At 49.6% G+C, this 12,467-nt stretch overlaps 1 protein-coding gene across 6 annotated transcripts in view; it reads left to right on the top strand.

Moving 5' to 3' along the window:
- Ankdd1a (ankyrin repeat and death domain containing 1A) overlaps positions 1-8,874 on the top strand; it is a 25,448-nt gene extending 16,574 nt beyond the window's left edge. For 5 of the 6 annotated variants that reach the window (XM_023712581.1, XM_023712582.1, XM_023712579.1 and 2 more), the window contains 5 exons: positions 924-1,022; positions 1,931-2,026; positions 5,195-5,384; positions 7,206-7,337; positions 8,441-8,874. In XM_023712581.1, the coding sequence (XP_023568349.1) occupies positions 924-1,022; positions 1,931-2,026; positions 5,195-5,384; positions 7,206-7,337; positions 8,441-8,502 (579 nt within the window). In that variant the 3' untranslated portion in view covers positions 8,503-8,874. The remainder of the gene's footprint in view (positions 1-923; positions 1,023-1,930; positions 2,027-5,194; positions 5,385-7,205; positions 7,338-8,440) is intronic. The other variant, XM_023712583.1, reaches the window with a different exon arrangement.
- Positions 8,875-12,467: the final 3,593 nt, after the last annotated feature.

Genomic DNA, 12,467 nt, shown 5'->3' with positions numbered 1-12,467 from the left:
GCTCAGGAGGCCGAGGCAGGAGGATTACTACAAGTTTGTGCCCAGCCTTTGAGTTCAAGGTCAGTCTGGACTACTGAGTGAGGCTCTGTTTCAAAACAACAACAACAACAAGAAGGAAACTCATATCCAAAGAACAGTGGTAGGGGTGTGGGCTTAGCCTGCACAAGGCCCTGGCTTCTGCCCCCAGCATCCCTTCCCTCGCCCCAAATCTCACTGTTGCGTTATTTTTCTCATCTTGAAGATGACCTGAGGTAATTGTTAGTATTTGTGTGTATGGTACTGGGGCTTGAGTGGAGGGGCTTCATCGCTGAGCTGCACCCCCAGTTCCTGCGTTATTTTTAACTTTGATGCAGGGTCTTGCCATGTTGCCCACGCTGGCCTTGAACTTGGGATTATCCTGTGTCAGCCTCCCAAGTAGTAGCTGGGATGACAGGCGTGGGCCACCATGCTCAGCCCAAATATTTAATAACAGAAAAAACGAGTAGGCAGATTATAGCACTCACAGAAATAGGCTGTGTCAGAGTTAATAAAGGCATTATTTAGTAATAAGTGAAAAGTGTTATGTTAGGTGGGAAAATAAAATTGGAAATGTATATATAGGATAATCTCAGATCTATAAAAAGACCGGAAGAATTATACTAGGATAATCGTAGATACTGACTTAGGATAGTGAGCTACGAGTCCTCGTCTCCTCCCACCCCGTCTCTTCTCCTTTACCTCCTCTTCCTCTGTTACTCCCTCTTCCTCCTCCTTCCCACTTTTTGTATTCAATGATGATCTTTTCAAGAACTGTTTATGATTAGGCTCGGCGCAGCCCCTGCCCCACACCGGAACAGCCCAGATGCCAGGGAAGGGGATGTCCCACCCCTGGCTTTGGACTGCCGGCCTGCCCTGTGTGCTCACCTCGCCTGCCCTCTCCTCAGAGGCAGCAGACGCCCCTCCACCTGGCCGCGGAGCACGCCTGGCAGGATGTGGCAGAGATGCTCCTCTTCGCGGGGGCTGACCTCACCCTGCGAGATAAGGTACCTGTGCACCCAGCCGGCACCCTGCCAAGCTTTTGCAGCCCCTCCTTGCCAGAGCCCCAGCTATGGAGCTTTCTTCCTCTGAGTGTCCGAGACCACCCATCCTTCGTACCTCAGCCTCCTCCAGGGAGCCTTCTACCTCCCACTCCCTTCTCTCCTCCAAGGTCCTTGCCTGGCCAAAGCCTGTGCTGTGATTGCTTCCTGCTTCCTGTGTTACCCTGGGGGGCCATGGGGTAACAGGAGGACCAACTCATTGCCCCACACCCCTTGCACCCCAGCCCCATATTCTTCCTGGTGGCTGCTTCCTCAGGTGGTTGGGGGGGTCTCAGAAGAGCTGAAGGCTTGGGACAAGGTCCCCGCCTGTGAGGACAGGATATTAAAACACACCACTGTGAGGCCGGCCTGTGGTGCAGGGCAGAGTTGGGGGCCAGGGGGAGGGTGGTCCTGCAAGGGGCTTCCTGCTTGACTGGGCCCTAGGGCAGCTGCAGGTCCTTGGTGGCCATCTGGGATGCCTGGGGCAGAGGGCCCAGGGCCTGTGGGGAGGCAGGCAGGTGTGACAGGCTGAGCCTACAGCCCCTTCTTCTTTTGAAAACTTGGGTTTTTATTTCCTTTATCGTCTTACAGGTGAGGCTGAAGAATTAGCAAGGGCCGAATTTCATACCTAGTGAGTCTAACAATTCCTAAATCCTAAAGAAATGGGACAGGTGGCTGCTGGAATTGTTATTATGGCTTTATTCTACCTGTCTCTTCTCCACATCCTTTTTCTGTCTTGCCTGGAAAGCTATTTTGCTCTCCACTGTGGACACTAGGCATGGTTTTCCTGGGCAGGAGGGTTCAAACTCAGTGCCAGAGGTCACCCTGCACCCGTGCAGTGGAAACCCTGGCTTCCCTCTGCCGCTTGCCTGCAGCAAGGGAAGACTGCCCTGGAAGTGGCTGCCCGCAGCAACCACATCACCCTGGCAGACATGATCATCAAAGCCGATCGCCTCTACAGACGGGAGAAGGTATGGAAGCCCCAAGCTCTGTGGTCTTCATGCTGGGGAGGGAACAGTCTTGGTTTGGACTGGAGCAGGCTTGGCGTCCCGGCCCTGATCAATTCTGGGGCCTCTCAGTCTCTAAGGGGTCTCCAAGGATCTGGAGGTGGAAGGCATCCATATACAGTGGAGCAGGAGGGCCTGCCCGTGTGGATATGTTGCTGTGGCTTCTGGCAGGCAAATGCGTGTGTGTGAGTGTGGACATGCACAGGTGAAGAAGGAAATGGCAAGTTGGGGTCATCTTACTACCATCTCCAGGCCTTTGGACTTGCTCTTGGGCTATTATAGTTAAGCACCTTTCTGAGGCCAGAAAGAAAAGTATGCTGGGATGGATTGGTGATGTCTGCAGTGGGTATGGAAAAGAGGGACGGGGAGAGTGTGCTGGGATTGATTGGTAATGTCTATGTGTGGGGGGCCGGGGAGGAGATCTTAAAACTGTGTAAGAACTGTTCAGCCAGCAAATTACAGTGAGTTTTTGGCATCCTGGTGGGTGTTTTACACAGAACGTTTTTGCATTTACTTTAGTTTTCAAAATTAATATTAAATTGGCTTTGTTGTTGTTGTTTTGAGACAGTCTTTTTATATACTGTAGTTCAGGCTGGCCTTGAGCTCACTATGTCACTGTGTAGCCCATAGGCTGGCCACAAACTCTCAGCCTCCTGTGTGCTGTGATTATAGGCGTGTGCTGCTATACCTGACTGTTACTAAATTTGTTAAGTTGAAAATTTATGTTATCTTTTTTTTTGGTGGAACTGGGAATTGAACTCAGGCCCTTGCGCTTGCCAGGGAAGTGTTTATTCCACTAAGCCATCTCCCCAGCCCCTATTTTATCTTCTTTCTTTTTTTTTGGCGGAACCGGGGATCAAACTCGGGCCCTTGTGCTTGCCAGGGAAGCACTTATTCCACTGAACCATCTCCCCAGCCCCCCCTATTTTATCTTAAAAATTAAAAAACCTAGCTTTTTAAAATTTTACTTTTATTTTATTGAGAAACAAATATCAATGAGACAGTTTCAAAACTGATTAATAGGACAGTCTCAATAATGAATATATTGTACATTGTTATCTTCTTAGCGGTTATCCGTAGTACAAGATGCAGACAGAATATCCTGTCCAAACACTATTAGTACAAACTTTCTTCTCATTGAATTAAGCGAAAGTAGCTGTATATCTATCCTAACTATTCTGTATATACAAATACAAAATGGTCCTTCCTTAAAAGCCTAGCTTTCTTAAACTTTAAAATTTAATTTATAAATTTTATTATGTCATTTATAGAACAGGTATTTGTGTGTGTGTGTGTGTGTGTGTGTGTGTGTGTGTGTGTGACACAGGGATCAAACCCAGGGCCTTGAGCACACCAGAGAAGGGTCCCACCACTGAGCTTCCTAACACTCCCAGCCCACAACTAGTAACATTTAATGATCATATTCAGAAAAGCCTCTTGATGAACATTTGGTCTCATGTTTAACTACTTAATTAAACTATTTTAGACATTTTATGCTGAACAAATAACTTTATATAATAGATTTAAGTATTTCAGATGGTTTTTGAACTCTTTTTTTTTTTTGTCTTTTTGAAACAAGGTCTCGCTATGCAGTTCAGGCTGGCCTTGAGCTCACTTTGTAGCCCAGGCCGGACTTGGACTTGAATTTGGAATGATCCTTCTGCCTCTGCCTCCCAAGCGCTGGGATTATAGTCATGCACCACCGTGCCTGGTGGTTCAATTCCTAAATTGTTCCATTAAATCTATTAAATTAACCTGTATACAACATCAGCTATCATCAGTGTCCTCATATAGTAGTCCCTTGCTTGTAGTCAGTGTCTTGACACCACTCAAAACAATCACAGTTCTAAAATGAATTGATCTGAATTCCCGTGGGAATCCCAAGCCACTCTTTCTCACTGAGAAGCTAGGCTCTTCCATGGTACCGACCCTGTTCTACAGCACATGACCTCTACGTGAACCCCCTAATGGGAATACTGCAGGTTGGACTAAGCGATTCATCTCTGCTTCATTCTAAGCCACTTCAGGCACCCCAGGGTCTCCCCAGGAGGCAGGCAGGGGCTTGTGTCTGAACCGCAGATCACCCCTCCCCATCCCCAGACCCGTTCTGCCAGCCCCTGTGGGGCAGGGGCCAGGCCTCGGATGGCATCTGTACCCACAGGGCTGGAAACATTGCTTTCAAGGGACTACTTTGGGCACCTGGATGAGACGCAAGCTCCGGGTGACTGGCCAGAGCTGTTGATGAAGTTGTCACAGTTGGAGCTGTGGGTCCCAGAGTGGTATTTTTCACCTTGGAGTTTTTAACAGCCAGAATTCTGTTTCTGTTCCTTTTCAAAAGGCTTAGGATTTTGTGGGCTTCCTTTACCGCTGTTACCTAACTCTGTTGTTACCTCTCATGTTATTGGCTGCTTTGCCTAGAGAGGACTCTGTAGTCCCTCCCTTGTCAGGATTAAGTGGGCCCAGTGCTTGGCCTGTCTGGTTTGGCCTCAGCTTTGGAGTCACGCTATTGACAGCAACGCCATAAAAATGCAAGGAAGGAAGCTAGGTGTGGTGGTGCATGCCTGTAATCCCAGCACTTGAGAGGCTGAGGCAGGAGGATCACCATGACTTTGAGGAACCACATAGTGAGACTGTCTCAAGACAAAAACAAACAAGCAGTGCAGAGGCAAGGGTGCAGCTTGGTGGCACAGTGCTTACCCAGCATGCACAGAGCCCTGGGTTCCATCTTCAGCTCTCCAGACAAAATCAGATGAGAACAGCAAGAAATGAGAGGGAGCCTCTGTCCAGTGGAGTTGGGAAGGCCCCATGGGGTAGGTAGCAGAAGAGCAGTCTTTCGACTGTGGCGTGGCGTTGAGGGCAGGGAGGTGAGGAAAGGACTCGGGATGGAAAAAGACTCAGGTAAGTGGGATTCCAGAGGTCAAATCAAGGATGGGAGCTAGACCCTGAGTGGTGGGCATTGGGCTGTGGCCCCTGCTGACTGCAGGTCTCAGGCTGCTCAGTAGGGGTGGCCGGAGGTGGCAGGCTGCAGCATTGTCACCACTGTCCAGCCTCATGAAGGTGAGCCTGGCAGAGCGCCCCCTCCATGGCCGCTGCACTTTTGGGATCTGCCCCCCACGGACACCTTTCATGCAGGGTTCCCTGCGACCACCAGGCGGCAAGAGCTTGACCTTCAGGCAGGACCATCGGCCGGAAACGCAGCAGCTGCGCTCCGTGCTGTGGCGCCTGGCGTCCAGGCACCTGCGGCCTCACGAGTGGAAGAAGCTGGCATTCAACTGGGAGTTCACTGAGGCCCATGTCTCTGCCATCGGGCAGCAGTGGACAGGTATTACCTTGCCTCACCCTGCCCAGAGCAGCCAGTGGCAGGGGTGCAGTGGGGGCCCCCCAAGTGTGCCCAGCCTTCTTGCTACTGAGGAAAGAATGTGTGCACCCCCTACCCAGCCCCACTCCTATCTCCAGCTCACCGCCTGCTCCCTCCTCTCCAGGCCTGAGTGCGGCTGGGCTACTTCCCATGCCCCTTCTCAGGGACCTGCGACATCGACATCTTCAGAACCAGCCCGAGGGTCCCCTCTGTCTGGGGAACACACAGGACCTGCACCTATTTCACACTATTGGAAATTCTGGCCCTGACACTAAAGCATCAAAAAGAAATAGAAAAAAAAGAAATAGATATAAATGATAAAAATATTGGGCAGGAAAAGAGGGAAATATTAATTTCAGATATTTTAATATTATATATATATATATGTGGTAAGTCCAGTGGAATCCTTAAACCTTTAGAATCAATACAAATTCAAAGAAATCACTGAAATATATAGACAGCGTGATAGTTCTATGGGTTGTGAGTAAATGGGCAAAAATACAGAACTTTTCAGAAGATCCCTGAAGTGAGTTTCACCTGGAAAGTGTTCAGGAGGCAAAATAACAAATATGAATAAACATGGAAGTTAATGGAACTATAAAAGAAGACTTGGAGAAATGGAGTGACTTTATGTCTGGCAAGAGAGGGTATCATCTAGATGTCACCCCCCCATTAGATTAAAATTTTGATCTAATGTTAATCAAATCAAAATAAGTTTCTGAAATTGGACCTAAAAAGACTATAGCTTGTCTGCAAGAATAAACAGGAAACATAAATGACTATTTCAGGGGAAAAAAAGAGGATATAATTCAACCAGACTCAATCTTTTATACAGTTAAAGTATAAAACACAGAGAGACCTGACATGAACTATGCCAACGTGTAAGTGGAGTGGAGCAGAGTTTCCAAAAGTAAATGCTACTACAAGGATTTGCCTGGATGATAAAAGATTTGTCAACTCTGGGAGTCAGGACAAAGAACATTTGATAAATGGTGTTGTGGCCACACAGCCAAAGGAAAGTGCCCCTAAGGAGGGACACAGAAAGCCTCCGGAAACAGGAATGGACCCATCTGGCCAAGTGTCCACCCTCCTCCCAGGCAGGAAGTCACAGGGTTTAAAAACCCATCACCCCCAGGACTGGGCGCTGAGTAGGCCGGGCAGTTGCTTCCCACGTGTGGTTGTGTACTGGAGTCACCTGGAAAGCTGTACCACTGCTCAGTGCCTGCGCCGCCGCCAGACCCCATGCCCGGGGGCAGTGCGCTGATGCCAGGTGACTGCATCTTCTGCCGCCTCCCGGGTATCTGCAGTGGGCAGCAAGGCTGAGAAGCACTATGCGGGGCGGGAACTTGGCTGGTCTGTGTCACGCTAAGCTGGCTTCTTGCCAGCCAGCATGCACAGCAGCCAGAGGACAGCAGCCAGAGGGTCTGCTCACCTTGGTACATCCAGGTCCCGTGAGGGTGAGGCCAGTTCTCATTTCAGAGTGGCGCTGATGGAGAGAGTGTATGAGGATGCTCAGGAGAAGGCCCAGGGCTGAGAGATTCCAGAGCCCAAGACACACCTGGACCAGGCCAGGCATGGTGTGCCGGCCAGTAATCCCAGTACTCTGGGAGGCTGAGGCAGGACAATTGCAAGTTCCAGGCCAGCCTGGGCAACTGAGTGATTTAGCAAGACCCCATCTCAGAAAGGAAAACAAAAGCCTAATCTCCGTCTGAGAGGTATCCTCCTCCTGGCTGCCCAGACCGGAGCAGCTGGGCTAAGGGAGACTGTGGGGCTCTTTCCCTGCAGGCACCAGGAGCTACCAGGAGCACGGCCACCGGATGCTGCTCATCTGGCTGCATGGTGTGACCCTGGCTGGCGAAAACCCCAGCAAGGCGCTGTTTGAGGGCCTGGTGGCCATTGGCAGGAGGGACCTGGCTGGTGAGAGCGCCCTCTGCTGGACTTCCCTGGGGTGCTCAGACCAGAACGCCAGGAGGCGGGCTCCAAACCATCCAGAGTCCTGGTTCTGGGGCCTGTCGCCTTCTGAAACGCCACAGAGCCTTGGCATGCCACCGTGCCTCTAAGCCCCACGGTCCCCATTGGTGTGGTGACGTGGTGGCCCAGGCAAGCCTTCTGACTTACAGCCCCCAATGCCACTGGCTCTATAATCTCTCCCTCTCCAGCCCTTTGTGGCTTGATTTATTTCCAATTTGGAATAAGGGTGGAACAGCCCTGAGACTTCATAAACAGAAGACAGGAGCCCAAAGTGCCCTTATATGGCTTGAACCATCAGAGGTGGTAAGTGGGACCTCTGAGGGCATCACCACCTGTTTATACATTAACTCCACATTGAGCCACAGGTGGTGCATGCATGCCTGTTCCTTAGGAGGCTTGTGCCATCTGATGGGACTGTTGCATCCTCAGTGGGACAGTCACACTGTGCCACCGGTGGTTCAGAGCCGCCTGGCAGCCAGACATGAATTACAGCCCTGTCACAAACATGGTTAGTTCCGCCCAAAAGCCTGATTCGGGATTCAGAGAGCCCTGCAGGCTCTCAGGCAAGCAGGACTGAAGGTTCTGGATTCATCCATCCGTCATGAAAAACAAAATCGGCTCAGATGGAAAAAAGCCCCAAACACTGTCATGTTCACTGACACAGGATGTCACAGGACACACAGGATGGGGTGCTAGGCGGTCACTGAGAGTTGTGACAGTCAGTTACCAGGTGACAGGCAAAACTCTTCACCACATATGATGAGCAGGCAGAGGAGAGGCCAGAGTGGTACCTGCATGCACGGTGGAAAAAGAGTCCTTTCAGGGCGGACAAAGTGAAGGGTAGCTTTTTCCTTTGATAAAATATTTTAAAATACAATCGCCTCACCTTCTAGCGACTAAAAGGTAAAATTAGCCTCCAGAGGCTGAGCTGAGGCGACAGGATCCTTGTTTGTTTGCAGAACTGGGGATTGAACTCAGGCCCTTGCGCTTGCCAGGGAAGCATTTATTCTACAGAGCCATCTCTCCAGCCCGATCCTTGTGTTTTGCAGAAAGCATAAGAAAGAAAGTAAACGCTGCACCAAGGGTGCCCAGGGGCTGCACGGCCATGTGAGTGTGGGGCCTCGACAGGTGGCACCAGAGCGGGTCGCCTGCACAGCTACCGCCGCCACTGGAGGGCTTTGAAGAAGATCACCAGGACAGGCCTCCGGCTGCTTCTGCTGACTGCGGTCACACAGAGACCAGCAGGCGAACATTTACCCTCTTTCTCAAGAGGGCTGTCCCGATCTCGGCCACTCGCTTTCCACCACAGCTGTTTGTCCTTCCAGCTGTATTTGTACCCCCGGGACAGTTCCAGAAGGCATGGGCTCTCATTTTCCACTGCTCTTGTTTTGTAATTCAAGCAAATATTTTAAGCCTTTTAACATGAAATCATCTCAGACGTACAGAAATGTTGCAGAAACAGTACACTGGTTGATCCAGGTTTCCGTCTGTGGTGGCGTTGCGCTCGGGGTGAGATTGAAGAAAACCTTTGCAATGGCTTATCGTTTTATACTGTTTTGACTTTGAAATGTGCAGAAGCTTCACTAAGTGGAACGGAAAGGGCGTGGCATCCTGGGAGAGGCATGCTAATAGGTGTAAACAGTGAATGATTGTTCAGGGGGAGAGAGAGAGGCTGGCGGAACAGATGGGATTTCATTAATTAATATTTTTGGTACAGGGTCTCACTAAGCAGCTCGGGCTCATAGTGATCTTCCTGTTTTCAGCCTCCCCAGTGCTGGGATTACAGGCGTGCGCCACCATGCTTGGTCTCAGTGGCCAGCTCAGCATGCCTGGGGGTGGGGCCAGCGCAGCATGAGGTGCCGAAGATTAAATCCTGGTCCCTGCACTAAGCAGCTTCTTAGTCCAGTGAGCTATCTCACTGGCCCAGGGGATTTTTTTTAAGGCCAGAGAGTTGTTCTGTATGATACAATGATGGTGCATATAAGGTATGCATGCATTTGTCACATCTGTCACATGTGTCACCCAGGAGTGAGGCCGAATGTAAGCTCCTAATTACTGTCCACATCGGTTCATCCATTGTCACAAACCTGTAGTACAGACATAAGACATTAACAGTACTGGGGGAACTGGGTGTGGTGGAGAGGGATACATGGGAATTCCCTGCACTTGCTGCTCAAACCTCAAATTTAAAACCATGAAAAGAATATCAAATCCCAGAAGAAAACTGAAGTTAGGAAAGAAAGAAAGAAAGAAAGAAGAAAGAAAGAAAGAAAGAAAGAAAGAAAGAAAGAAAGAAAGAAGAGGCCTTAAAAATCAGCCCATCAGGCTGGGTGTGGTGGTGTGGACCTGGAGTCCCAGCTGCTCAGGGGGCTGAGGCAGGAGGATCCTGACTCCAGGTGCCCCCATTTGGGTCAGGAATGAGCCCCAAGCAGAAGGCTTGGTCCCTGGCTGATGGCATGGTTGGGAGTGGTGGAACCTTTTGGAGGGGCCTACCTGGTCACTTGGGGCTTCGCCCCTAAAGAGGATGGTAGGATGCAGTGCTTTTCTCTTAGTCTCCTGGCCATTCTGAGCAGACCTCAGTCACATGTCCCCACCGTGATATTCCCTGTGTCTCCACAGCAGAGGGACCAAAGTCCTTCCTACTTGTCAATTTATCATATCAGGTATTTTGTCACGGTGATAGAGCGCTGACTAACACACCAAGAATTCGAGGCCATGTGACCAGGCCTTGGTTTCAGGTTAGCCAATGTCTTCCATCCAGGAAAGGTTCTGCACCACGCAGGACTTGGATCATTTATCTGGAGAGATGTTACATGGTGAATTCTGGGCTTTTCTTCTCTGAGACAAAAAGGAAGTTCTTAAATACCATTGGAGTGTTTAAATATATCTTTCAGGGCCAACACTCGTCTCTTTTTCACCAGGTTGGGAGGTCAGGAGGCCTGTGGTGAAGCCTCAGTCCCCACTTTGGAAGTCCCAGACCCGGCTAGGTTCCCAGCACGCCCTGCCGTCATGCTGTCCAAGTGAAGCGCTTCCCCTACTGAGGGCCGTAGTGGAGCCAGTGGTCGTCAGGGAACTCTGTGACCTCTGGGAAGGTTTCGGGCTTGAGGGACAATGGGACCCAAGTTGAGTGTGGCCCAGCAGACCCTGGACCTCTGGGCTGGGGAGGAGGCGAAATCTGAGGGTGGGGGTGGCTGCTCAGTGTTGGGAAAAGCGGCAACTAAACTCTCAGCTACTTGTGAGGCTGAGGCAGGAAAATTGAAAGTTTGAGGACAGTCAGGGCAATTTAAATGAGATCTGTCTCAAAAAGACTGAGAGCCAGGGATTTAGCTCAGGGGCACAAGTGCCTACCTGGCAAGTACAAGGTCCTGAGTTTGATTCCCAGTACCAAAACAATAAAAAATAAGAGTGAGGCGTAGCTCCATGGTAGAACAGCCCTGGGCTTGATCTTCAGACTGTTTAAAAAAAAAAAAAAAAAAAAGACAATTGCAAATGGGAATATGGACTAGATATTAGGTAAGATGACAGAATTATTGGTAGGGTTTTGATTTTTTAAAACAGGTTCTTGCTGGGTTGCCCAGGCTGGTCTCGAACTTGTGAGCTTGAATGATTTTCAGCCTCCCAAGTAGCTAGGGTTGCGGGAGCAGCACCATCCTGGCTCAGTGGTGAAAACACGTGTGATCCTGTTTCATATGTGCCTCTTTTTGCATTATTGTAAGTAGCACGCGTGGTACAGGGGACTGGGGCCCGGTGGGACAGCTCCAGGAAGCGCCCGTCCCTCCCCTGCCGTGGGCAGCTGCTATCTCCTGCGCTCGTTCCCTGCCCTCCAGAGCCGGGCCTGGTCCCTCCTAGTCCCCTTCTACTTTCAGGTCATCTAGCTTATTTATTTACTCTTTAGTTTCCACATCTGAGAGAGAACATGAGGTGCTTGTCGGTGTGTCTGGCTCCTTTTGCTTAACACGACATCTTCCCGTTTGTAATATTTTTATACAAGTGACAGCATTTCATTCTTATTTATAGCTGAGTGGTTTTATATATATTATATATATAATATTCTTTGTAGCTGAATATATCTATATATGTATATCTATATACATATCTATATGTACTAATCTATATCTCTGTATCTCTATTTCTATCTTTCTATCTGTCATAATATTTTTCTTTCTGTGTGTGTGGTATTAGAAATTGAACTCTAGGCCTTTACACTGTTCTACATCTCTAACTCTTTAATTTTTTATTGAAGCAGTGTCTTGCTAAGTTTCCAAGTTGCCCAGGTTGGGTTCTGACCTGTCACCTTCCTGCCTCAGCCTCCCAGAGTGCTGGGATGACAGCCATGCCCACTACACCCAGATCTTTGTTTCTTCCTCCCCTCTTTAAAAAATTTTTATTTTGAAAGAGCACCTTTCTCTACTGCCCAGGTTGGCTCCAACCTGTGACCCTCCTACTTTCTCTCTCTCTCTCTCTCTCTCTCTCTCTCTCTCTCTCTCTCTCTTTTTTTGCGGAACTGGGAATTGAACTCAGGCCCTTGCGCTTGCCAGGCAAACACTTATTCTACTGAGTCATCTCCCCGGCCTGACCCTCCTACTTTTATCCCCTGATACAGTGGGGTGTGTGTGTGTGTGTGTGTGTGTGTGTGTGTGTGTGCTGTTTTAGGATAGAATCTCCAGAAAGTAAGTGCCCGGGACCACTCCACTTGTGTCTCACCTTTTAGGGCGTCAGCGGCCTGTGAAAAAAGTAAACATTTCCCATCGAAATTCACCAGTAACTCTTCTGAATTGTTTATTTTTTTCCCCAGTGATGGTGATCAAGCCCAGGGCCTTGCGTATTCTAAGCAAGCGCTCTGCCACTGAGCTACATCCCCGGCCTTAGATGCCAGGAATTCTTAAATCTGGGAGCATGGAGAGAGTATGTGTCTTGAGAGGGTGTTTATTTAGCTGGACGTGGGGACACACACCTGTTACCTGAGCAGCAGGGGGACTGAGGCAGGAGAATCTTGTGAGTTTGAGGCCGGCCTGGGCTCCACAGTGAGTTCAAGGACAGGCTGAACTGAACTACCTAGTGAGACCCTGTCTCAAA

Source organism: Octodon degus, unplaced genomic scaffold, assembly GCF_000260255.1.
Source record: "Octodon degus isolate 3935 unplaced genomic scaffold, OctDeg1.0 scaffold00026, whole genome shotgun sequence".
Lineage (NCBI taxonomy): Eukaryota > Metazoa > Chordata > Mammalia > Rodentia > Octodontidae > Octodon > Octodon degus.
Note: the sequence above shows the minus strand (reverse complement) of the source record. Positions and strands in the feature narration are given on the sequence as shown.